Source organism: Charadrius vociferus, unplaced genomic scaffold, assembly GCF_000708025.1.
Source record: "Charadrius vociferus isolate BGI_N301 unplaced genomic scaffold, ASM70802v2 scaffold650, whole genome shotgun sequence".
NCBI lineage: Eukaryota > Metazoa > Chordata > Aves > Charadriiformes > Charadriidae > Charadrius > Charadrius vociferus.
In genome coordinates this window covers 4,429,942-4,454,505 of record NW_009646736.1, presented here as the reverse complement: position 1 = coordinate 4,454,505, position 24,564 = coordinate 4,429,942, and the positions used below count along the sequence as shown (strand labels likewise).

Here is a 24,564-nt window from a genome sequence, read left to right as displayed (position 1 = left end):
CCCCTTCAGCGCTGGCTGAGGCGCTCAGCTTGTATCTTTGTGCTGTGGTGGGTTAACGTACTGTCGTGACACAGAAACATGGCGATGTAATTACGTGCTGGGTGGGTGGAAGATCGGGCAGGGTGTGCAGTGAACCTGGCACGGCACCCTCCTGTGCCAGGGCAAAAGGCCCGTTGCTTTAGGGCACGTTTTCTGCCCGACGGGTCCTTGTCCCGCTACCGCTCAAAAACAACTGCGTACCTCAGAAAACCTGTCCCGCCAGCTCAGCCTCCCCTCTTACCACCTGGTGAACTTCACGACCGCTGTCCTGGTCAATGGTGTCTCTTCTGTGTCAATCACCACCCTGTTAGCATTACCTAAAATTTCTCAGCAAAGGTGGCTGACAGAGCCATTGTGCCCTGCCCCACTTGACCCCAGCTTGCATGTCGGTTCCAAGCAGCAGAGCACCATCGCCTTGTGCCGGCAGGACACTGCCAAGGACCCCGTTAGGTGACCTGACCCTTCCTGAAACCGGTTCTCACTCACCGCACAGGCTGCCTAAGAGCAGCTGTCTCCTTGTGCAGTGGTCAACTATGAATTTTCCAGTTCCATGCAAAAAAAGGAAATGAAAAATGCTATTATATGCAGCAGATCATTTTTTAAAGGGAGGAAAGCGGCCTCTTGAGTTTTGCCTATATTCTGATTTATGGTCACAGTAGTGTTTCAGAGGTCAAAATCAGTAGCGATGCCAGAAGTATTGAAGCGAATATTGATCCAAGGTCTGCAACTTGCTAATTCAGTTCTTTACAAATACCAACATCGCTTTTTTACAGAGGCAAGTGGTCTGAAATATGATCTCTTACTAGATAAAAATAAAAGTTGTGTAACATGGAGAATTATACATTATTTGCCTTTAGATATATGATCTTACATTTGGCCTTGAAACAGAAATTGTCAGCCTGAGCACATCTTACCAGGCAATCCCCATCATTCCATAGGGAAGTCCTCAGTTTTACCCCTTTCTCCAGGGGCTATGATGTAGAAACTATAAATGAGGATTTAGTCTTTAAAAAAAAAAAAAATCTATACAAAGTCTAAAACTGGTTCTTGAAGGACACTAGGAATATCGTCCTTCTCCCATGATTCCCCATATATATTTTATGTTGAGATCCATTATCTAAATATTTTTATTCATTGAATATATGATTGTTGTTCATAAATTGAGTGGTCACACAATAAAGCCAGCCACAAACTATTCACCTGGGTTCATCTAATCCACAGGAAATTCTCCAGAAGGAATCTAATCCACAGGAAAATCTCCACTGGCGATTTCTGGTGTAGTACCGTTACGAATTGACCACTAGTAGACCATGACTGTGTCAGCCTGTCCACACCCCACGTATTCTGTCAGATCTCAAAAAGAATTGCATCAGGCTGTACCCTGATCCCTTTCAGGATGCTCCTTCCATTTTTTCATTGTGTAGAAGTTCTACTACAAACAATTTTCTTTGACAGTTTTCAAATCTCTCTGCAGATATCCTTGGTTTTCTTGTTCAGTGATTTAAAAGGCCATCCTTAAGAACGCTGCATACAACACTCTCTATCCGTTTAATGTTCAGATATGTTTTCCTTATTTTCACACTGAAATCTTGATGATAATTTTAGTTGTGTCCTTTTCTTTCTGCTGAACACAGTCTGCTTGTTTTTCTGTCTGTGTGCACTTACAGAATCCCTCTGGGTACTGCCTGTCTGCAGAAACACTACAAGTCCTGCTCTTTTCTAGTTTTTACAGGTTTTGGCTTCCTTGGTGGCTAGTCTTTTTCCTTCTTCAGCCTGGGGTTACAGTGGTTCCCTAGGCAAGTTGTGTCAGCAAGCTGCAAGAGGGGCTTCCTTCCACAAAGGAAGACAAGCCCAGCCTAGGCAGGGCAGTGATCTCGCCAACAAAAGCACAGTCCCACCATACTGGGCACAGCAACACGGAGCTGGGCTGGTGCCAGTAAAAGGTGCTGTTGACCACACAGCAACCATAAGGCAAATGCAAGGTGACACGTCAGACCCCAGGTCAAAGACAAGTGAAGAAGTTGGGAGCAGCAGGGGAGAGGGCTGGGCACAAGCCTACCTACAGCAGAGCTCAAGGCCCAGGATGGAGCTTGGAGGCAGCACCTAGACCTGTGTGCTGAAGGTGCAGGCTGGGCAGGGCGCTCTGGGGCTGCTGGTGCGCTTGGGGCCCCATCAGCCAGCCTTCTTCATCGCCCTAGTTTTTCCCTCAGCGTCATCACAACCCTTTCTCTCATGCTATTTCTGTCGACAGCACCCAACTGTGCTTTATGCATATGAATACAGCAGAAAACATGAATGAATGCAGTAGAAGAGAAGAACATGGCTGAGTTGTTCCAGATCAAAAGCACTGTCTGTCACCAGCCCATCACAGCATCCTATGTAGAAATACATCTAGGAGAAAAATAACATGCAGACATCCAGCTTGGGTATCTACACTGAAGTGCCAGATTTCTAGTGTAGTCCAAGTAGGAGAGAGTGAGTGTCTTTCTGAGGGCAAACTCCACCTACTGTCTTTTAATCAGATGACACTTTTTTTTTTTTGTAAATTATATTATACAAAGGTAGTGGAAAAGATCCTTAGCGCTGGGAAAAACCAAAAACCGAGTAAAATGGGTCTTTTATTTAGTCAAAATATTTTTATTTGGTTGTATTTAACAGAAGGTTTGCTTTCCTCCTTTTTTTCCCCCCACCCTCCCCCTCTATTGTTTGTTCACTATTTCTGATTCCTCATGCTTCCATTCTTTCAGTACAATATATTATCACCTTACACCTCTTCAGCATTTTCCAGTTAAGGCTCTCAGAGCATTTACAGACATGAGTTAACTAATCCTCACAACAACCATTAGCAGTAGGGAAGTAAAATGATCTGCATCTGCAGAGAGAAGTTAAGATCAACTTTTTTTCCCATGTTTTCCTTTGATTTTCAGTGTCCAGCTTGTATTATGCTGGGCTTGATGAACATATGTATCCCTGCAGTTGTGTTTCATACTTTTGAAAGAAAGACTGAATTTGAGCACTCAAAATCTAAAGTTATTTATGAAAAATCTTTCTTTAGTAACCTGCTGAAGGCCACACAATAAGTGAGCAGCAGAATCCAGAACTGGGAACAAAGCATAACTTCAGGTATGTGGTATTCTATGAGACATAACCCTTTGTAACTTACCTTTGGACTTTAAAACCACAATCCATTCCCTTGTCCTTACACATTGCTCTCTACTGACCATTTCCAGCAGGCTTCAACCTCAGGTACTTACATTCTGCATTTTACTAGCAAGTTTTACATGAGGCTCTCCAGTCATCAATTGTATACAGTATACAATGCCTTTGGGTGGCTGTAATGAGCCTTAATGGAAAAGAAAAAAAAAAAACAAAAACAACAAAATCCAACAACCTAACAAGCAAAGGGTGTGGATTTTATATTTCAGTATTTAAAACAAACTTCAGAGTTTATGGAAAAAATCCAATGTGTGATTGTTTTAAGGAAAAACACCCCCATTCCCAAACCTGGTTCAAATGGAAGATTAAATATTTACTTGACATTAACACCTTCTTCTCAGTAGTGCATCTGCATAGAGATTCTTCATAAAAACCTGCGAGTTCACAATTATAACTTGCAAACAGAAGTACTACGACTGTTCAAGCAAACAGTAATTTTAAAATATGCATTCAGTTCATGTAAATTGTACCTTCTCGTTAGCTCCAGCAGAAGATACTGGCATGAAACACAGATGAAACTTTTTCTTAGTTAGGTTAACACTGAAAATTCAAACAGTCAGACAAACACAATGCAAGTATTTTAACAGAAACAATATAAAATTTCAGTGGTTTAAAAAAGATCTAAATGAGAAATCTTGGTTATTTCAACAAATTGCTAGACCCTACATTTAAAATGATGCATTTACAGAACTATTCAGATGAATTAGGCTTCTTCTATAACACTAAATACTGGAATTCTGATAGATTGTGCAAGTATTAAAAAATATTAACATTTCAAATCTTAACATTACAGTTTTAAATAGCCTTGCAAGTGCAATGTTATAAATATAAAAAAAAAAACACTTCAGAGCTACAATTTTGTATAAGTTATATGAGCAAATGAAAGTGCTTTTCAAGTATTTATGTTCATTTACAGTTGGATTCTCTTGTATAAGTCAGTGCTCAGATGGTACAATTTAAATATCAGTCTTTCTTTTTAAATTTTGGATGCATACATTGAACTGGATGGAATAACTAGTTTCATTTGCAGAAATGTGTGATAAATATTTAAATACAGAATATAATTTGTGATAAATATTTAAATATGGAATGTTATAAAGTGTGAATATTATAATTTTTGTTATCTATTGAAAATAAAATAGAAAGAGATCACATCCTGATGGGTGTGTGATAACCTAATACCATGGGACACCTTGAGCCATAGAGTAATTGTTAATTCCATTGAAATCCCAAATTATGGTATGCTAAAGAGTTGTTCTTCAGTAGAGACAAGAACATGTGATCATAATAAAGGCCCAATACCAACAACTTTTGAAGTATTTACAAGATCTCGTGAGATGTGTCAAAAGCCATGGAATCTAATGAAAACCTTCCAACACTTTCAATTAGTCAGCCGTAGTCACTCTGGAGAACACAGCTAGTGCATGTCACCACTGTATTGTCTGACCAGTGCATGGTGTAGCTCCCTTTCTGGCTAGTAAGAACCATTATTATTATGGTGATACAAAAAAGACTGCATTCCTGTTCGCCAGCCAGAGGAAGGGTGAGGTAAGCGGGGAGATACTCGTTTATTAGACAAGAAAACCAAAACGAAACAACCCTAAATGAATCAATATATATTTAAAAGTGCACTGAAAATATTTCCTATTGAACCCTATTTCTCATAAGTGCCAGATTTTCATCTTAAATTATATCCACTGTGAACACTGAACACATGTAAGCTGATATTAGAGCATTTAGTTTGTCTTGCGGTTTGAAAAGCACATGACACAAGACAGCATTAAAATCTTTCATTAAAGATCTGGCAATGCCATAGTTCTATCATGAAGATGCAGCTCAGAAATGACACAGTTCCAGAGAAGCCCCTGCAGGCTGCCATTACAAGCTTTCTCCAACAAAGTGCTTTGTCATTTGCCAAAGACAAAAGTCAAACTGTTGCCCTACCTCACCACAGTGCTGCACTGGCAATTTACAATTTTCTTTCCAGATGCAGTTGGACTTTTAATAAATTATAGCTCTTCAGAGTTAGGCAATTCTTTGTAATAAAAGCAGAGTTTCATGTTCCCTCAAGAGTGGCCACTGTTTAGACTGGTCTCTTCATGCAGACCTGACAACGGCTGATGATATTTTCTAGTTCTCCTGCTTTCAAAGTCTGTGACAGAGGTTTCCTAAAAGAAAGAAAACAATCATTTACTTTTTTTCTTTAAAAACCAGGGTTATTGACAACAACGTTGAAATCCTTAGCTCACTTCCAGCATCTTTGTGCTACAGAATGACGCTAAACTTAACAAAGGGGGATGTCTAAACTGAGGGGAATTACTAGGGGAGGCCCCATGTATTATGCAGGCAGTTATTGCCTACTCGGGCACTTGCAGCACGGATGCAGGAAAGTACAGTTTACCTGAACATTCTTCTTGGATTTAACGATGCCAACCAGAAGCTGTAGGAATTTGTGTAGTAGTTGCACGTCCCCCTGCCATGGCACTCTATGAATGGGATGGCTCGAAATTCTTCCAAACAAGATCCAGGAGATGCCAATGCTTGGCCAGAAGCTTCTGAGCCGGCACTTGTATACTGTAACCACCAATAGATTTTTTTATGAGAACTTGTCCATCAGCTTTTAGTAAACTGCAGGCAAAAAAAAAAATCTCTTTCTAAAACATACCATACGGTCTGTGGTACATCTCCGACAAAACAAAATGAACACAGATTAGTTTTATCAAACTTATAATGAAGCACAGAAGCCTTATGAGAATTCAAGCACAGTTACGGCATTTCTTAAGTTCCTGCAAAGGCCTTTTTCTGCTCCATGAAAAGTCACAAAACCATAACCAGTACAAAGACTAGAAAGTAGCTGGCTTCTGTCCAGTTGAGGACTACAGTAACTGAATTACAAATAAGCCAAATCCCCTATTTTGTATGTGTTCCTATGTTTTGTTGCAGTGATTGCTTCTCCAAACACAAAAAACAAAGGCATTTTCCTTTTCTGATGTTGGTAAATGCTTGTAGAAATAGCTCTAAAATAATTTATGACAGTAGAAAATTGGCTAGAAAATACTATTTGAATTTGGTGATGTTGGAAACAAGCAAATGATTTTAACCAGATGCTGCAAAAATTCCCTTTCTTTTCCAAGCTTATTATTACTTAGGGCCAAATCCCAGGAGAGACATCAAGTTTCACACTAGACCTAAAAGGACTTTACATCATGCAAAAAAAAGGGGTTTTTAATTCTGTCTTTTACCCTCATTTGCTGGCACCCCTATGACATCCCACAGCCATGGATAACAAAGGTGAAGTGCTACATCCCCTTATTCCCATAATCAGTTCTCAATTTGCAGTCACGTTATGACCTTTCTTCACTCATATCTTGTTACGGCATCAAAATTGCTTAGGCAGTTTTTTGTAGACAGGGTACTGCTTTTGTTTTGATTTTAGCTTTCTGTGGAATTCAGCCCAAGATCCGATTTATAAAAGAACTGCCTAGCATGGAACTGGGTCAGTTATTTCCGTGCATTTGTGTTCAGGACTGGTTTAACCACTCTACTCCCCAAACCTGTTTCCTAGATCTTAGTGGGACACATGAAAATGAGAGTGTGCACTTATTTTTGTCAGACTAAAATCCTATCGTTCTCCTTTCGTCTTTTCCTCCTGCCACCTATTTTTGAGGACAAATCGGAATAGCTGTTCCTCTGCTTCTGGCATTGAATAGGAGTTAATAAAATTATTGTCTACTCTTGGCAAAGGAAAAAAAGAAAAATTTAACAATTATTAAGAAACAAATGAGCTATGAGCAGATGAAAACACCAATGAAAGTAAGAGGACAAAAAAATTAATAATTCAAATCTTTATATCCTTACCATAACAAAAGAAAAACCCTTCCAGAGAGACATCCAGCCTTCTGGACATGCAGGAACTACAGTTGTTTGGCTGTGAACTGCTATTACCATTGCAGCTCCTTCACAGACAACACACCTGTAAGAAGAAACACACATGCATTCTGTACAGATATGAGGGAAAACATGGAAGCAGACAAAGATTCTATCTTCCAGGATAGTAGCTGTCTAATGGCAGGGTTTACTGTAAATGCTACAACTCACACAGGTTTTCTTTGTTTAAAGAGGAGATAAGTAAATAGAAAGTAACCCAAATACCTTGCTTTGCAATCTCTGCTAGTGACACCAGACAAAAGTTGGTGTAAGATGGGCATTAGTCCCAGAACATTTCAGCTTCCTTATTTTACCTTTACTGAAGTAACAGGCTGAATTTTACCCACTACTTCATGCTGTTGTGGTTTAGATCAAAGTTCTGTACCTTTATTTGCTAAGATAAGAAAAAGTAATTTGTATTTCCTAAATGAAGAAACTGTGAAGCTGAGCTACTAGATTGCAACAACTGGGCAGGACAGGCTAGAAGACAGAGTGCAAAGCTTGCCTTCCCATCTCTGATTTTGCTACTCTTGGTCTTTCATGCTTTTAGAGCTTTTCCTCTTAAGATGCTCTTCATCCTTCTCTGCTGCTCTAAAGCAACTACGAAGGGCGGCACTTGCACAAGGGTGTTTCATAGCAGGGAACCTTCAGCCTCAACTTACAATGTTCTTCACCAGCTACAGTAAATGTATCACACATAATTGAAAGCAGAACTTGATTTGTACTGTATTCCAAATAACAAAGCTGTCTTTATTTCATTTTAGTCTGCCTCAAATATACACAAAAATAAGTTTTTAAAAATATATCACTGCAATCAGTAGGATTGTGTACCATTTTCTCATGTCAGCTATGCAGATTAAGCCCTGTGGTGGGACCCTACCTTTAATCTAACTTTTCTTAGAGTATCACTGAATATCTGACATTCAAGTGAGTACACAAAAATCAGGTGGTTAAAAACAGTGCTTGTACCTGGCTGAGATGGGCAGGTCTTTGCCTAAGACTTGCTGTTCAAAACAATTTAGGATGTCTTCGTGGTTCCAGGCCAGAAGAACTAAAATTCTTATACTCTTACCTGCTTATATGGGGCTCCAGTGCCCTGCCAGAAATCGGTGCCATATCTACTGGCATTACTGCTGCAGTTGACAGCCAGTATGAATAGTCATTGCGAGAAGCAAAACTACAAACATCATTGGTGCTACAGAATAAGAATGGCATGGTGGTAAATCTTTGCAAGCAGCTACCAGCTGTTCCTAAAAGACAAAAGAGGAGAGGTTTGTGATAGGTAGGAGATGATATTTAGTGCAGCGAACAGAAGAGAGACATAATGGCATCCAGTCTAGTATAGGGAGAATTAAAGCAGTTGGTAACTGTAGAGAGAGAAGTGTCTGTACAGTGGAATTATCTGAAAACAAAATGTTTATGGTATTTATAAAAATATGTATACAAAAAATAAGGGCTAAAACCAAAATCTGTTAAAACAATAATCTCTTCTTGAATGGTATGAGTCCTTGACACAGCGGTAGGGATTCCGCTGCTTAAACAAAAGCTTCTGGTGCCATTTTTGATACCCTAAAGCATCCCATTTGGTCTCCAAAGAAGCAAGATTCTCACTCAGATCCTGTGTCACTACTGTCAGCCCTGTGCAGAAGTTGTGAACATTTATACTAGACATCTATTTGTAAGTAACTGAATTTCTCCTCAAAAATGTCTAGGAATAGCAAAAAGGGAATATAGGAATGCAGGAAAGAAAGATGTCTTTCAAGCCACAATTCCTGAATTGACTCAAAGCAGCAGACCACTCTGGAGACTGATGGTTGAAACCAGTGTTCATCTCAGACACTTACTGTTGGTTTGGTTTCATGACAACTTAGCATTACCGGACTCTAAAGAAAACGATCTGAAAATTTTTACCAATACAGTACCAAGATCTTGGCCATGTGCTCGTTCATTTCCTTGTACAAAAAGCAGCGAATAGCCAATATAGATCTGTGATGTCCCCTGTGGGCATGAAGGAATCTTTGTTGATTGACTATGCCGGGTAAAGATAAAACCTCTTCTTGTTGGACCAGCAGTGATAGAGCCTGGTGATCCAGGTAGCCCCTGTAGACCTGGAAAGCCAATCAGTCCAGGCTCTCCTGTGGAGAGGAAAGAAATATGACTGCAAATATTATAATTTTGTTTGAATTTTTACTTCATTTAAATTAGTGGAACCACTTGAAAACTAGTAAAAAAAATTATCAATCCGAAGATACAACTTGAAAATTGGTAGTATTTCTTGCTAGATGTATTAACTCCTGCAGACCTAACTCAGGTAGCTTTACATTGCATAGTTGCATGGAATAGGGAGGTATTTTAAAGAACTACGGCCATTTTTGTCAAAAAAGTTGTAAAGTAAAAACATTTTATGGTGACTAAATAAAAATATTTAGTTCTATTTTGGTGTCATAAAAAGGCATACTCATCCCTAGGGATTTCAAGTGGATAAATGAATGTGATTAATAACAGAGGAGCACAGTTAAGGCGTATTTTTGTAAATTATTATTTCAGTTGTGAACATGCATATGTTAAAAGCTAAAAATGTGCTTACATGTGTTTGTCACCCTAAAGCTACTGTAAATGTTACAGAATCTCAATACATGCAAGAGGAAGGATTTACAGGAACAGGAATACAGTTTATCTGTATTATTGACAGTGGTAGCAGTCAAACAACAGGAACAGGAATACAGTTTATCTGTAAATTCAGTGGTAGCAGTCAAACGGGGATCTCTGCTTTCCTGTACCTCTTTGTCCTGGAAATCCCCTGTCTCCTTTTGGACCAGGCAATCCTGGCTGACCTGGATGACCAAAACTTCCTGGTAGACCTTTTAATCCTTTAGGTCCTAAATTGTAATCAAGAAAAATCCAGGATCATACAGCAGTAGTTATTCTAGATTTTAGTAACTGTTAATGAATAAAATAAAAATCCTCATGTAAATGTAGCTGTGTTAGAACAATAACATTAGCATGAAATTAGTTAAGTTTTGAGACTGTCTGTAGTGTTACTGTCACCATATTTCCTACCAGGAAGATTACAAGGAAATATTGAACATATTGCAGGAAAATAGTCTCATAAGAAATATTTACAGAAACCAAAGCAAATAGCTTTTTCTTTTAGCATGTATCACACAATAGAAATATTTCAAAAATATAGTAACAGGCTATAATTGTCTTGGTCATGGTTTGTAATGCTATAAATAACACGGCTCCTTTTAAAAACAACTTTAAGGAGAATGTAAAAGAACAATTCTTTAGTGCCTGCTTTGTTATGCTGGAGGCGACTGTCATTCCTGAGTGGGACATGCCTTCTGGCAAGCCTGCCCCCCTGAGGAGCCCCCTTCCTGGGGTGGGAAGCTGTGGTATTGAGAAGGGTGGCCAGAGTACCCACTGCACATCTACCTCATCCTACCTGCTCCTTGCTTCCCCAATCCTCACAGCCGTGGCAGGCTTCACTACTAGTGCCAATGTTCCTTCCCATCCCCAGACTACAACAGACAGAATCACTTCGTAGCACATCTAGAATACTCCTATTACATGTGGTAATCTCCCCCTCTGAAATGACAAACATCCTGAGCATGGTTCCAGTTGTATGAAAATGGTGAATGTTTTGATTCAAATTTACTTTTTATTCCATTATTTTGCTTAGGCTTATGTTGAGGGAGAAACTTACTCCCTCACTGACTGTGAGGGTGGAGGTGGAATGGGACAGGTTATAAATATAAGGTTGTTTACAAGGTACAAAGAGCTATTTTTAAATACGGAGAGGTATTTTTAAAGACACATCAATTTTCTATGCAGAAGCATGTTTTCCCACCAAACCAAAATACCCCACTAAGCAGCACACACAAACATGTACAGAGATAAGAATATAAAACACCTTGTAGTCCAGGAATCCCTTTAATTCCTTGATCACCTGGTGTTCCTGGGATTCCGGGCAGTCCAGAAGGACCCTTGCTTCCTGGGATGGAGAATATTCTCCCAGGGACTCCGGGTGGACCTAGCAGCAAAAATATAATGAAGAGCTATTGCTTTATATTAAAAGAAAGCAAACAAACTACAAAACAAAACAAACAAATCAACCTAGGTCTGCTGGTATTAGAATGAGAAGGGTTGGTTACCACGCTGGCCCTTTGGTCCCCTTGGCCCTTCTGCACCTTGTGGTCCAGGGGGTCCTTGATTACCCTTTTCTCCTAAAAAAGATTAAAGATACATCTGTCTAGTTTAAAATGTCAAAACAACTGTCAAAGTTTTAGAGGCTTATTTAAGAGTCCTGTATGATCCATGCAACCTTCCCAAAGAGTAACACAGCCTGTTAGAATAATTTGAAATGCGAAAGCGGACTTCTACATCTCTGCTGTTACTGTATAATTTACAGGCCAAGGGCATTCAGTTTACAAGATGATGTTTCTGTGTCTATTTTCATATGATGGCTGGTCCCATAAACCTAGCTTAAAATCTCAACTTTTGACTATGTCCTCTTATCTTACGTGTTTTTGTCACTGAGTTTGCAGGTCAAGTGCTGCCTTCAGTGATGCTGTGCAGTTCAACTCCCTTTAAACCCAGTTATGCTGATGGGTGTTTGGAGGGTTGTATAGTTTTTCAAGTGTTTGAAACTTAATGAGCAATTATTTTCACTGTGCAAAATATGATGTTACATTCAGATTACTCTCCACAGCTCTGCTGGAAACAGGAAAAAAAAAAAAAGTATTTTTATCATCAAGTTAGGAGACTTGACTGACTATGCCATGAAATGCGAGCTTTTTGCTTAAAAAAGTATAACTACTGTCTGTACAGTGACTTTTCAAATTATAAAAAATTAAAAATACACCAGTAATGAACATGAAACACAAATCAGTAGGTTAAACAGGTAACGACAATTTTGTGTGACTGTAAATCATGCAATTGAAAAATGAGAATACTGGAGTAATGCAGACCTATATCAGATTTAAATCACTAGAAAAATGTCTAAATTAGAAGGATTTTTAGCCGGCTACTGATCCATCTAACCCTCAGAAATATGAAATTAATGAAGGCAACATATTTAGCAGTTCGTCTGCTGATAAACTGGTAAATTAGATTAAAATCGGGACTATTCTTATGGCAAACAGAGGACCCAGTGCTCTGTTTGTAACTATGATTAAATGCTCTTGAGTTCTGTAGCTAAGAGGTTGCCAAAAAGTCACATCTTCTAGCAGTGGTGTGGAATTTTTAATTAGCAGATTCAGTCCCAAAGTCATTACACATTATTAGTCGCTAAGGACAAACTTGTTTTGAATTTGCCTGGAATGGAGGCTGTTGTAGTTTCAGCCCTTCCTCACTTTAACCTCAGTTTGGACATATCCACAGCATCTAATTCAAAGAAAATGCTCTCTTAGTGAATGGTCTCACTTATAGGTGACCTACACCCTGCTCTTGATGCAAAAACCTCATGTGTCTAAGACTACACCTGGTACTATTTATTACACACATACTATTATCACACAACATGTAAGTTATTGTATTCAGCACATGGGCATGTATGAAATAAATACATTAATACCTTTTACACCTGGGAATCCAAGAAATCCAGGGTCCCCCCTAGCACCAGGATAACCTGATCGACCTTCTATTCCCTGCAAATCAGATAACACCAATAACAAACAGGAAGCAGCATCTGCATGCTATGAAGTACATTTTCTTTTTGTACAGAATATTCAAAGCATTACGTTCACAGAATATGCTACAACTAGAATTATCGGCTCCATTCATGAGCATGATAGAAATAGTCACATCATTGCTAATATTATTCTGTAATACAGAATGGCCAAGGAAATGACATGCCAGAAATTCGCAATAATTTCTTTTTGATCCATTTAAGTCCATAAAAACTGCTTTTCATATCCATTTTAATATCTTTCAACTATTAGAAGATATTTTTTGGAGGTTTTGTTTTGTTTTTAAATTGTCTTGGGTGTTATTTTCATGGTAAGAACAAAATTAACAATGGAGTTAGAAAGAAGCAATATGCCTTTCACTGACTTTTGGACCAGGAGGACCAGTGTCACCGGCTGGGCCTGTTGGCCCTGGTATGCCTTCTGCCCCTCTAACACCTTTGCTTCCTTTCATGCTGGGAGTGGGAAGACCAGGAGACCCTGGAAAACCAGGAGCACCTGTACAGAAACATCAGAGTAAGACTCCTGCCAGCAACATTTCATATACATTACATACAATGCAGTAAAACATTCAACAACTCTATAATGGTTCTCTTGTTTACCACCTCAGTGGTTCCCAAAGAAGTACACCCATTTTTAAAAAAATCAATTCATTTTTCCTAGCCTACTAATTTAATCTGAGATCAGAGCTGAGTTCCTGCAGACTGCTATAGAACTACAGTTCTCTGAATATCATCCAGCTGTAGTTATGACTGCAATCGCACTCATGCTATCTCGCTTCTTTAAAGTTGGATCTCAGCTGCCCTGCAGACCACATGGGAAGAAAGCAAAATAATGCAATTGAGTGGACCGCAAAGCTTCACATTATTTTTATTTACATCATACTGCATAGACCACCACACTGTTTGCAATGGTTACATTGCCATTAACTGGTAAAGAAACTAACTGTTTAATTATGAAACTCTCTTAGGGGAAGACCCCTTTCAACCTTGAGTTCTGGACAGGCTGAATTCTGCTTTCAGTTATCAGTATATAATTTCAGATAAAGAAGGAGTTATAACAACACACCTGGTCTTCCATCTGCACCAGCAATACCTCTATTCCCTTTTTGGCCAGTAATTGCCATGCCTGTTGCGCCTTGAAGTCCAGGTAACCCCACTAAGCCAGGAGGTCCAACGGGTCCTTGATCACCCTGATGACCTTTCATACCTGGTGGCCCAGGAAAACCAGGCAGTCCCATGTCCCCTTTGATTCCTGCAAAGCGTAAGTATTATATTTGAGGAGAGCTGTTAAAGATGGTAAGATGATGTGATGATACAGAATATGGGCATTTACTATACCGCAAAGGTGGAATTCAGCCTTTTTTTTTTTTAGTACAGGGAAGTCCCCAAAGCCACCTTGCTACTGTAAAGCAAAATAGCTGTGAGAAGACAGGACTCACTGCAATGTAGTGTACACAACGCTTTTCTCTCTCATTAAAAAAAAAAAAACCAAACCCAAAAAAACCCACCAAAACACAAACACCAAACTTCACTTCAGAGATTGCTCCTACGAAGGAATAAACTTGAGAGGAGGGTAGAAAGACCAGAGCAGGGAATATTTCTTGATGCCTAAGTAGAAGAAGGGCTTCTTTGAACATCAGAACTGGCAAATCCTTTTAAACTAAATTCCATTGGTGCTAAAAGCACCAATGTGATTACAACAAAATAAGAGACTACTCCAAAAGGATATTGTTCTAAGGTTGATCTTAGAGTGCATGATCTATATATGGAGGATATGAAGACAAAATTATTATTTTTTTAAAGTGAAGCAAATCCATGGATTTCTACCAGTACTAGAACTACAATGCAAAACCTAAAACAATGGGAAGAGTTCCCTCAGTCAACTGTTCACAAACATAAAAAGAGAGATGAACAAAATGACAATGCAATTGCTGCAGCTCTTACAGTCCCGCCATCTGTTTTCATTAGAATATACTCTGTTAATCAAATTGTGTACCAAAATAAAATTTCAAAAGCTCTAGAATGCGTATATCGCCTTCAAAAAACCATAGAAGTTAGCTTCTTTATTTCCCTTTTACAACAGTCTTAAATTTATAAGCAAAAACTCTTGAAATTTAATATATAGCACCAAATCACTGATCAAAAGCATAGAATCACTCTCAATTTTCTCTGACACTCTTAATGCCATTTCAAGCATCCAAAAGCAGGAGATGACTTAAAGATGAAGATAATGATTCTGTTATTTAAAAATTAAGCTTTTGCTTTCTGAAAAGACAACTCACCTCTACGACCAGGAATACCTCGAAGGCCAGGGATTCCTCTCCCTGGTGCTCCTGTAAAATATTAGGTCACGTTACACTCAAAGTCCTGAATAACTGTCTAATATTTCATACATTTCTTCAGAATTCACTGAATGAAAACAAAGATTTTAGTTATATGTAAAATATAATTTATTATTTCCATTTTTTCTATCCAGAAATATAAATTAAATTTGTAAGTTTTTCTTTACAGTAGGAAATCTTATTGATCAATCATATTTGAGGTACATTCTACAATAATAAGCTTTGTCTTTTTTTAAAGGACAAAAAGAAGAAAAATCTGCATTTAAGTTTGTTACTAGGAAAAATATAAGAAGAAATGTCAATACATAAAAAAGAAAATATGTTAACAGTGATTACTTCAAACTTAACATGAAAAAACTTACTAAATACTATGAATGCCTTCTCAATATCCTCTTTATACTAACATGCAAAAAAACATTTTCACTGTAAAATACGAAAACAGTTTCTGTCAGAATTCAGTGGATGACTGAATCTATCTGTGGATGTTGATAACATCAGGAGTAACATTTAAATGAAAGGTTTTGCAATCCAAGGGCCAGGTCATGGAAACCTTCCCTAATCACCTATGTAGACACTGTGCTTCCTTTTGTCTTATTTCCATGTAAGAGAGGAGACTCCTTGAAAAGGATATTGGTTCTTTTAATCTCTTTGAGTTTAAACACATAACAGCAATACTTTGGCTCTTGCTGACATTAACATTTCTAGGTGACGTTATCACAAATCACGTGTATAATAGAAGAGTGACATACACGTTTGGGTTGTTGACAGCATGTACTACAATTACATAGAAAAACCTGTAAATTATGTAAAAGTGAAAAACCTCCTATTTATAAACTGTGAAAAACCTCCTATCTATAAATTTATCTTTGGCTCCACAGAAGCTCCTTATTAATCCTTCCCAAATAATCCTTGTCAGTTTAACTAGGAAAATAAGCAATTGTAAAATAGAATGAAAATATTTCACTGGTGTTACCTGGTTCTCCCTTTACTCCTGAGGGACCGGGCATACCATCCTGACCTTGGTTACCTCTTTCACCAACGAGTCCATTTTTCCCAGGCTCTCCAACAGCACCTGTGAATTGTAATGGACCACAGTATACCTAAAGTTTCTCTAAACAGAGAGTAGATTCCGATCTTTGCTAACTCTGCTGATTAGTCAGTGCAAGTTCACTAAAGTCTACAAAACCACAACATGTAATTTTGATGAGTATCTCTGAATATAAGAGTGTTCAATGTTCTTTTTGAAGACAACGACTGGCACTCACTTTAATAAAGTCTGCATTGCACACTCTTCTGTTGCTGCATATTTACACACTCCCCATTAGGTATATTTTGCATAGTTTGATCTTTTCTGTTGCTTTAACAAACAACTACAACTCTATCCCCTCTTTCCACTCTAATGCATTTTCTTCTCCTCCTCATCTAGCTACATCTTAGTCTATTATTCTCATTTGGGAGGCAGAACAAGCCTTTCTTACAATTGTGTGGATGTAACATCTTGAGACCTTTGGATGAGAAAAAAAAAAAAAAGGCAAAAAGCTTTACAATAGTCAAACAAAATTAAAACCTCTTGCCTCAGCTGAACTGGTAACATTGAAAACAGGCTGTTAAAGACCAGCTGGAACCAGAGAAGGTAAACAAAGCCTAACATAAAGAGAAACTGCAACTGCATCAGTTAAATTCTAAAAAGCTCAAAAGAAAAAGAGCATCAACCGCCTCATTACAAAGAAAATAACAAACCAAGGGACAGTAATTTGGGAGAGATGCTATATACGATACCAGGAGGGCCTGTAATGCCCTGTTGTCCTGGGAGGCCCGGCCGTCCTTTAACACCAATACCTCCAGGAGGTCCAAGCTTCCCTGTAATAAGAAACAGTGTGGGAGAGGAGAAAAGGCATTATCACTAGATCCAGACTCAGGCTGAGAACTTTGTTATCATTTCTGCTTCGGACAGCTGTGAAAGATCTCTAGCTGATGTAAGCCAGCCTGGCTGCACTGACTACAAAGGAGCTGTTTAGGTTTACAGCAGTTGAATACTAACGTGCCACCCCACAGGCACCCTGTGTAGTTTGTTGAGAAATTATCTTCTTCGAGAAGCATGTCAACATCTCACCAACCCTCCAAAACAAAGCATACCTGGGATTCCTGCACTTCCGGCTTCCCCTCTGATCCCATGTGGTCCTGGTACTCCTTCATGGCCTGGATGACCTTGGGATCCTTTTTCTCCTTTGCTGCCCAAACCTCCCGGGGGGCCTGGATCTCCCTGAGAAATAGCAGTTGCACAAACAGGTAAAGAATCACATTACATTAAATACATTACATTCCATAGTTGAACAAAAGAAAAATCATATGTAATTTTATAGGTTAAGTAAGTGTAATCATGGTTCATTGCGATTTTCAGACAGAAATCAAAGCAGACTAATATGAACTCTTCTTGTAATACCCACAGATCCATTAGACATAGCTAAGAAAAAAAGATCTTTCTTTTATCTGTACAAACCAACTTAAGTTTTTAAATATTTTCACCGGCACATGGACTTCCCTTCAATTTTATTCTAACAGCTCCTCTTCTGATCCAAACATACATTCCTTACATAATACGAAGCTATACAAAATACTGAAATGCGTATTTTTCCTTGAATTCCTACTGACTTTCACGATAGTAATCTCATTGTGGCTACCCAACTAATACAGAAAATGAACAGATAATTTAGACAGATTACTGGAGTTACAGTACAGTTTACAGCCTCAACCATGCATTTCAGATAATCTCATATGTAAAAAGACTCCCAGTTGTTCAACAACCAGAATACGTGGAGTAAAATTCAATCCAATTGATGTTACTTAAAAGACACCGTTTTTTCTTAGCAATATGTATTACCAAACATAATATATACTGAATGTAATATATATTGCTAAGAAAAAACCCAATTCATCTTGTGTAAGGATATTGCTAGACTGTCAAAAAGCAACAGTACAATTTTAGATTACAAAACCTTGGCACTTGCTAAGATTATGTTTTTCTGTACTTTTTAATGTACAAGTATTCCTACTGCTGACTTTTTAAGTGCAAGTCTCTGTTCTTAATGGATTAACAACTTTTAGAGAACAAAGTTATTTCCAAGATGTTCCATCTTTACAAATAAGAAATTCCCGCACCAAGACAAAAATGAAATACAATGAACTCAAAAATTTCTCCTGAGTAATGACACAATAGAATTTTCGTATTTCCTATCACTAACAAATTATCTACTTCTGCAAATTCTGCAGCTCTTGCTTACATGTTGTTCTGTTTCTATAGTCAAAGGCTCTGCTTATTGTGTAATATGACAATGTTGCAACTGCCTTTATACCTTTGGACCAGGTTCTCCTGGAGGCCCAGCAGATGGGTACCCAGGATCTCCTTTGTCACCTGGAAAGCCACCATAGCCTGGCGGACCAGGGTCACCTGATGGTCCTGGAAAGCCTGGAAATCCCTTCTGTCCTTTTGGACCTGGAAAAATACAGATACTGATACCATTCTTAAAAGGATCATAATTGCATTCCACACCTCGTGTTTTGTGATCTACTGCTTGTATATTCAGATATTCAGTCTTCATTAAAGATACAGTAATTTACACAGCCAATGATTTTATTTCTAAACACATTAAAAAGAGGTTCTTACATGTAACAATATATAAATTATAGAAGTTATATTTCATTTAGAGAGAGGAAGAACTGCATTCTGCAAGTCAAGGAAATGCTGGGGTGGCGAGAATTCTATAGGTACTGCGAAGAATAAATCCCACTCAAATTATTGCGTAGTGCGCTTACAGTAACTGCTGAGATCTGTGCAAATGTTTCTATACAGCTCTATGAATTTGTAATATGGCTTGATAGAAAATTACCTGGAATTCCCATGTCCCCTTTGTTTCCTGGTGCACCTGGGAATCCTTGTCGTCCAGGAATCCCTGGAAGACCCATAAATCCTTTGACGCCTGCAAGATGAAGAAATAAATATCATCTTCACGTGTTTGCTTTAGACACTATCTGGCTGGTAGAGCTGTCATGAGTATAGAATCCCCTACCGCACACCTTGTCATGGTATCTTATTATTTTATAAATCAACATGCAGCTTCTTGCCCCAGACATAGACAAAATTATCATTATTGTCAAGGAAATAACAAGCATCTTATGTATCAACATTAAAATTAAGCTTTGTGACCACAGCACTTAGGGGCAGCAACTGAAATATAGTCTTGTGAATTTTGATCAAGATCATGCATTTGTATTTATGGACTCTCCTTTCATTGTCCCCCCAGGTTCAGTCTGGTTTCTGGGCATGTCACAATCATGTTATTACTTATTCATTATGCACTTCTCGTGACTAGTATACTCAAGAGGTTTTTTGTTACGTGGCTTATGCACATTTCCCCCCCACTTATTTATGTTTAGCTTAATTTAGCTAAATTAGCATTCAGTTTAATGACTTTAAGATCTAGTTGCATCTAGGATGTCCAGATGTCTAAATTCCAGGGTACTAGCAATGCCTGAACATTTAGGCAGGTCTTATTTTCTTCCATAAAAAATTAGGGACTAGTGGAGCATTTGCAGTTTTCCTGTTAAAGACAGAATATATAGCAGTGATGCTATAATGACATGTCGCATGGATAATTGCCATCATAAGAAGAGACATTTTAATTACAAGTTTCAAATTATTTCTAATTGTCACCATTTTTATGTATCTACTAGATAACGTCACATGGTTTTCTAGAATGAAGTTATCTCAAAGAATCTAAAATACAGAATACAGAGATGTAAAGATGTTTTATTAGTATTAATTTGAAAAAGCAGATGCATTATCTCACCCAGGGGCCAACAAGTATCATTATGTATGAGGTATGGTAATGGCAGAGATAAACTTTGTGAAATAGTTTAGGTAGGTTTATAATTTATGAAGGTTCTTTTTAAGTCTGCTTTTCACTGAGTATCTGGTAACTCAAAATATAATCCAAACATACATGCTTTGAAAAGGGAAATAAAATCAATCAGAAATAAAAAAGTAAGAATTCTAAAATAAACATTACAATTGTGCACAAAAATATTTAAGAAGCTTTTTTTTATAATATTGGGAATTCAAACTTCACTTTTATAAATACCAATTTTTATTCATTGGCCTCATCAACTTTTAGATTTTAAAGTTACTATTATTCAGGATTTAATATTAGTTTCTATTTATCACCCAAACAATGGTCTATATTTGGAAGGAAACAGAGAATGATTTGGTGGTAGCTGCTATGACTTTCAAATAGCAGCTTTTGAAATTGCTCAGTTTCAGAATTCTCAGAAAGGCTTCAGACACTACGGAGAATGTTCTGCTGCTGCTGGAGGTAAGTTTATGTTTATCTCTACTTTCCACCTGAAATCAGAATTTGCAATGTACATATTCCATACCTGGTAGACCAGGTACTCCTTCAGACCCATCAAGACCTGGGGGACCCTGCACACCGGCATCTCCTTTTTCTCCTCTTAGACCCATTCTTCCTTGAACTCCTAAAGCAAAATTTAATTTAAAAAAAAATATTATGAAACAACATCTTAGAATATAAGGTTTATCTAAAGTTTAAAGTTTTATAACTCTTAAAGCTAATGAAGCAGAAGTGGAACGTAGGATTTTCACTCTGTGAAAACACATAAGCAAGACAAAAGCGCACAGTTAATTCCTTCTGTATTTCTCATATGGAGACAAAAGGAAGTTTCCAAAAGTTTCCATAGCAAAATGTCTACACAAAAAGCCAGATAGCATCAGTTAAGCGTGTACAACCCATATAGAGAGAGCCTATATTAATATTGCAAAAAAAAGGAATTCTTCTGACAGTCAAGTGTTTCTGAACAGACTCAAGTTCTTTGCAATCCATCATCTAGTTGGTAAGCACACCCATTTCTGCACTTACGGGCTACTAAATCTGTAAAAACATGAACGTATAGCATATACGCATATAAGCCTCCTAGTACTACTGACATATTATTACTGGTTTAACATTACAGTAAGAGTTTTTTTAAGGAATATGGACTTGTTAAAATGGAAATAAATATTTAATGTAATATCCAACTACCCCATAAATAAAAAGGTAGTTAGAGCATTCAGCAATAATTATGTCAAAGCCATAAGAATGCTCTCAGTAGTAGAGTGAGCTTCCTCCATGTTTTAGAGTCGACTGGAACTGCAACATAGATGACAACCCTAACTAGTGCTGAAGGACAGAACAATGAATGTGTACCTTTTAAGCCTCGTTCTCCTTTATTCCCAATACGAACCAAGGTCTCAGATGGTCCAGGAAAACCTTTATCACCTGGTTCACCTTTTGCTCCAAGAAACCCTTTTCTGCCCTTTAGTCCTGGTAAGCCAGAGGAACCTGCAAGAAAATACAATGACATTTTCTGAGGAAACCAGACTAGATGATAGCATAAAGGAAGTAATGAAACTCCTGTCTTCAAGGGCAACTACATATGTAAATATACACTCCAAATCAACAACCTAAACTAGCTTCTTAATTACTCCAATCATCAATACAACATCTATGAGCACAGATTATGGCAAGAGATGGTAATTATTTCATACATTGAATATATGCATAATTTTATCTCTCTTAAATAGATATAATACCACTTTTGCAAATACCAATGAAATAGAAAAGGTGGTAATTCAAAACTGCTAAAAAAATAAAATAATGTTGTCATTCAGTCTGTAGACTGCATATATATAGAAGCCAAATATTTACCAAGACTCAAAGAAATTCCGGTGTGACACGCATACTCAGGAGTGATAACATACATCAAAATGGATCACAAGACTACTTCAGCATGGAAGTTCCTATATTCTAAGTGATAATGAAGGCAGATATTACAGCCACTTGCCTCTGATACCCGGGTTGCCTGGTCTTCCAAACATGCCAGGGGGTCCAGGAATTCCTAACAGGCCCATTATACCTGGCTCTCCCCTTGACCCTGTGGAATTGTAGCAATAGGAGCGTATTTGTTAGTATTTGATCACTGAAACAGAACATTACTTCAGAAAAATGACAGGCACATGTGTAGTTAAGTGTTTAATTGCTTATTTTATTTTTTTCCTCTCCATTTCTAGAACATTTTTTCCAAGCCAGTTTTCTAGTCTTTAATGACATGAACAGCCCTTAAACACACAGTAACCCCCAAACTACCTAGATTAGTAGCTGTGACAGATTCTATCAATGAATGAAATAAGTGACAGTGAGGATAACGTACCTGAGATATCCACATAGGGATGGGAGACCTGTCATGGGGTGTATGGGAAAGATTCCTTTCTCGCTCAGGAGTTGAAGGCTAGCTGGGACATGATAACTCCCCTCAAATGTCATGAGAAGTCTAGGTTTGCATAACTGAATCAAGTGCTACATGTTTATCATTAGCTTTATAGGCTGTATATATAGAAAGGCATGTACTATCTCATTCCCACAGAATAATGAAGGATTTGATAGCAATGAAAAATCCTTGTTAGAGATAAGAAGCATTACGTAACTGACTTTTTTATTCTACAAATCAAATTTGAACACGTTTCTGGAAAAAAAAAAAAACAAACCAAAAACCTACAGAAATTATGTACCTTACTTAAAGTTAGCTCTGTTTAACATGACGGAGTTTGTTCTGACTCAACTCTGTCAGACTCAAGATCTGAATTTGCTTTTTAAGAAAAAGACGATAGCATTAACAAGCTATCTGTTTGAAAAGGGATGCAGAGTAAGAACTAAACACTTCCCACTTCCATTATGCTGGGCAGTTGTTTTGAATGTCCTAGTTCATGTCCTACTGCAAGGACATTACTGTACAAAAACCAGTGTAAGGTAGCCCTCTGTTCTCAGAAGACTCTTATAGAAAATTCAGTACTGTGTCATGACAGCTTCAAGATATGCTCATCATTTAGGGAATGATGATTTATTTGTTTTCCATACAGATAGATCTTGATGATACATGAAAGCTGTTGATGGAAAAGTATTTCAGCATCTTCAATTTGGAAAAACATGACTGACACCTTTTTGCAAAAACTGACTTACTTGGTTTGGCGCAGAAATTATTTGGGGAATCCTTACCTGGCACACCAGAGATTCCTGGCCTTCCAGACTGTCCCTTGGGACCAGGTAATCCTGTATTTCCCTGAAGACCTATTGATCCAGGTTCCCCAGGCTTTCCATAGATGCCCGGGATACTCAAGCCAGGAGGACCTAGTTTTCCTTTTGAACCTTGTGAACCTCTTCCTCCTAAGAAAAATGCATGACAGTGTAGTATAGTACATGTGTCTGGAAAATAAATCTTCATCTCTATCTTGCCATCATGAGCACGAAACTCTTCTGCCTGTTTGAGGGCTAAGCATTAGATCTGTAAGACAACACACACGTTCAGGACATCTTAAAAGAGTTGTAGGTTCTTGGTTTTTTTAAAGGTGAAAAAAAAAAAGGTGAGAGTAGACCATTTTGTTCTTTCTCAGAAAAAGAAGAAAAACCCAAGCATGAAAACCCCACCAATTCTTCATTCATTCTCTTTATAAAAAAAAAAAATATTAAAAAAAAAATTAAAAATCCTTTGGAGATCATATATAGTAGGACTGTGTTGGGTACCCGGAGTGTGTTTCTTTTGAAATGAAAATCATATGCAGTATATGTAGGTACTTTTGAGACTCTAGACTGGTTTTCTACCTAGCTGAGCTCTTCCTCTGTTTTCTTTCTTTATCAATCACATTGCACCAAGGAATCTAAATTCAGCCCCATATAGGAGACGTGATTGAAATACCCCTTTTGCTGCAGAATTTGGGCCAGTTTGTGATTACTCTTTATACTGCACAATGGAATCCGAATCGTAATCCATCCTAATCAGTGCAAGTGTCCTCACATCTGCAGAAAGTGCATCTTTTAAATGGGCTCACATTTTCTCCCGTACTATCCTATAACCAATACCCAGAAACAACTTCAGCTCCCCCAGGCCACTGGAAGGCAGAAACAAAACCCAGACCCACCCAGCCAAATGGCACATTTGGTTCAAAAGGTCATACCTGGTGGGCCTGTAGCTCCCTGGCCACCTGGCAAACCTGGCAGACCAGTTAGACATTCAGCAGGTCTCCCTGGAAAACCTGGATCTCCAGGAACTCCAGGTGAGCCACGATCTCCTAAAAGAAAGGAGACTGGATTCACAATGAGTTAAGTAGAAGTTTCAAGCTTTGAGTGAGCATTGTTTGACATGGCTTCCCTTTCCTTAAAATAACTTGCTGTGCTCCTTGAGTTTGTTTAACAACAGTACCTCTTAGGCCATCATCACCATCACGTCCGGTACGCCCTGGTAGGC

At 38.1% G+C, this 24,564-nt stretch overlaps 1 protein-coding gene across 1 annotated transcript in view; it reads right to left on the bottom strand.

Annotated features, from left to right (window-relative positions):
- Nucleotides 1–5,338: 5,338 nt before the first annotated feature.
- Nucleotides 5,339–24,564, bottom strand: part of COL4A3 (collagen, type IV, alpha 3 (Goodpasture antigen)) — a 69,240-nt gene continuing 50,014 nt past the window's right edge. The window contains exons 29-50 of the mRNA XM_009890279.1: nucleotides 24,275–24,388; nucleotides 23,319–23,486; nucleotides 22,111–22,200; nucleotides 21,474–21,608; nucleotides 20,647–20,745; nucleotides 19,101–19,190; nucleotides 18,567–18,706; nucleotides 17,350–17,476; nucleotides 16,993–17,073; nucleotides 16,187–16,285; nucleotides 15,154–15,204; nucleotides 13,938–14,123; nucleotides 13,237–13,349; nucleotides 12,758–12,830; nucleotides 11,346–11,408; nucleotides 11,096–11,215; nucleotides 9,963–10,061; nucleotides 9,105–9,317; nucleotides 8,255–8,432; nucleotides 7,114–7,228; nucleotides 5,657–5,829; nucleotides 5,339–5,423 (exon numbers count right to left, since the gene is read on the bottom strand). Of these exons, the coding sequence (XP_009888581.1) occupies nucleotides 5,339–5,423; nucleotides 5,657–5,829; nucleotides 7,114–7,228; nucleotides 8,255–8,432; nucleotides 9,105–9,317; nucleotides 9,963–10,061; nucleotides 11,096–11,215; nucleotides 11,346–11,408; nucleotides 12,758–12,830; nucleotides 13,237–13,349; nucleotides 13,938–14,123; nucleotides 15,154–15,204; nucleotides 16,187–16,285; nucleotides 16,993–17,073; nucleotides 17,350–17,476; nucleotides 18,567–18,706; nucleotides 19,101–19,190; nucleotides 20,647–20,745; nucleotides 21,474–21,608; nucleotides 22,111–22,200; nucleotides 23,319–23,486; nucleotides 24,275–24,388 (2,612 nt within the window). The remainder of the gene's footprint in view (nucleotides 5,424–5,656; nucleotides 5,830–7,113; nucleotides 7,229–8,254; nucleotides 8,433–9,104; nucleotides 9,318–9,962; nucleotides 10,062–11,095; nucleotides 11,216–11,345; nucleotides 11,409–12,757; nucleotides 12,831–13,236; nucleotides 13,350–13,937; nucleotides 14,124–15,153; nucleotides 15,205–16,186; nucleotides 16,286–16,992; nucleotides 17,074–17,349; nucleotides 17,477–18,566; nucleotides 18,707–19,100; nucleotides 19,191–20,646; nucleotides 20,746–21,473; nucleotides 21,609–22,110; nucleotides 22,201–23,318; nucleotides 23,487–24,274; nucleotides 24,389–24,564) is intronic.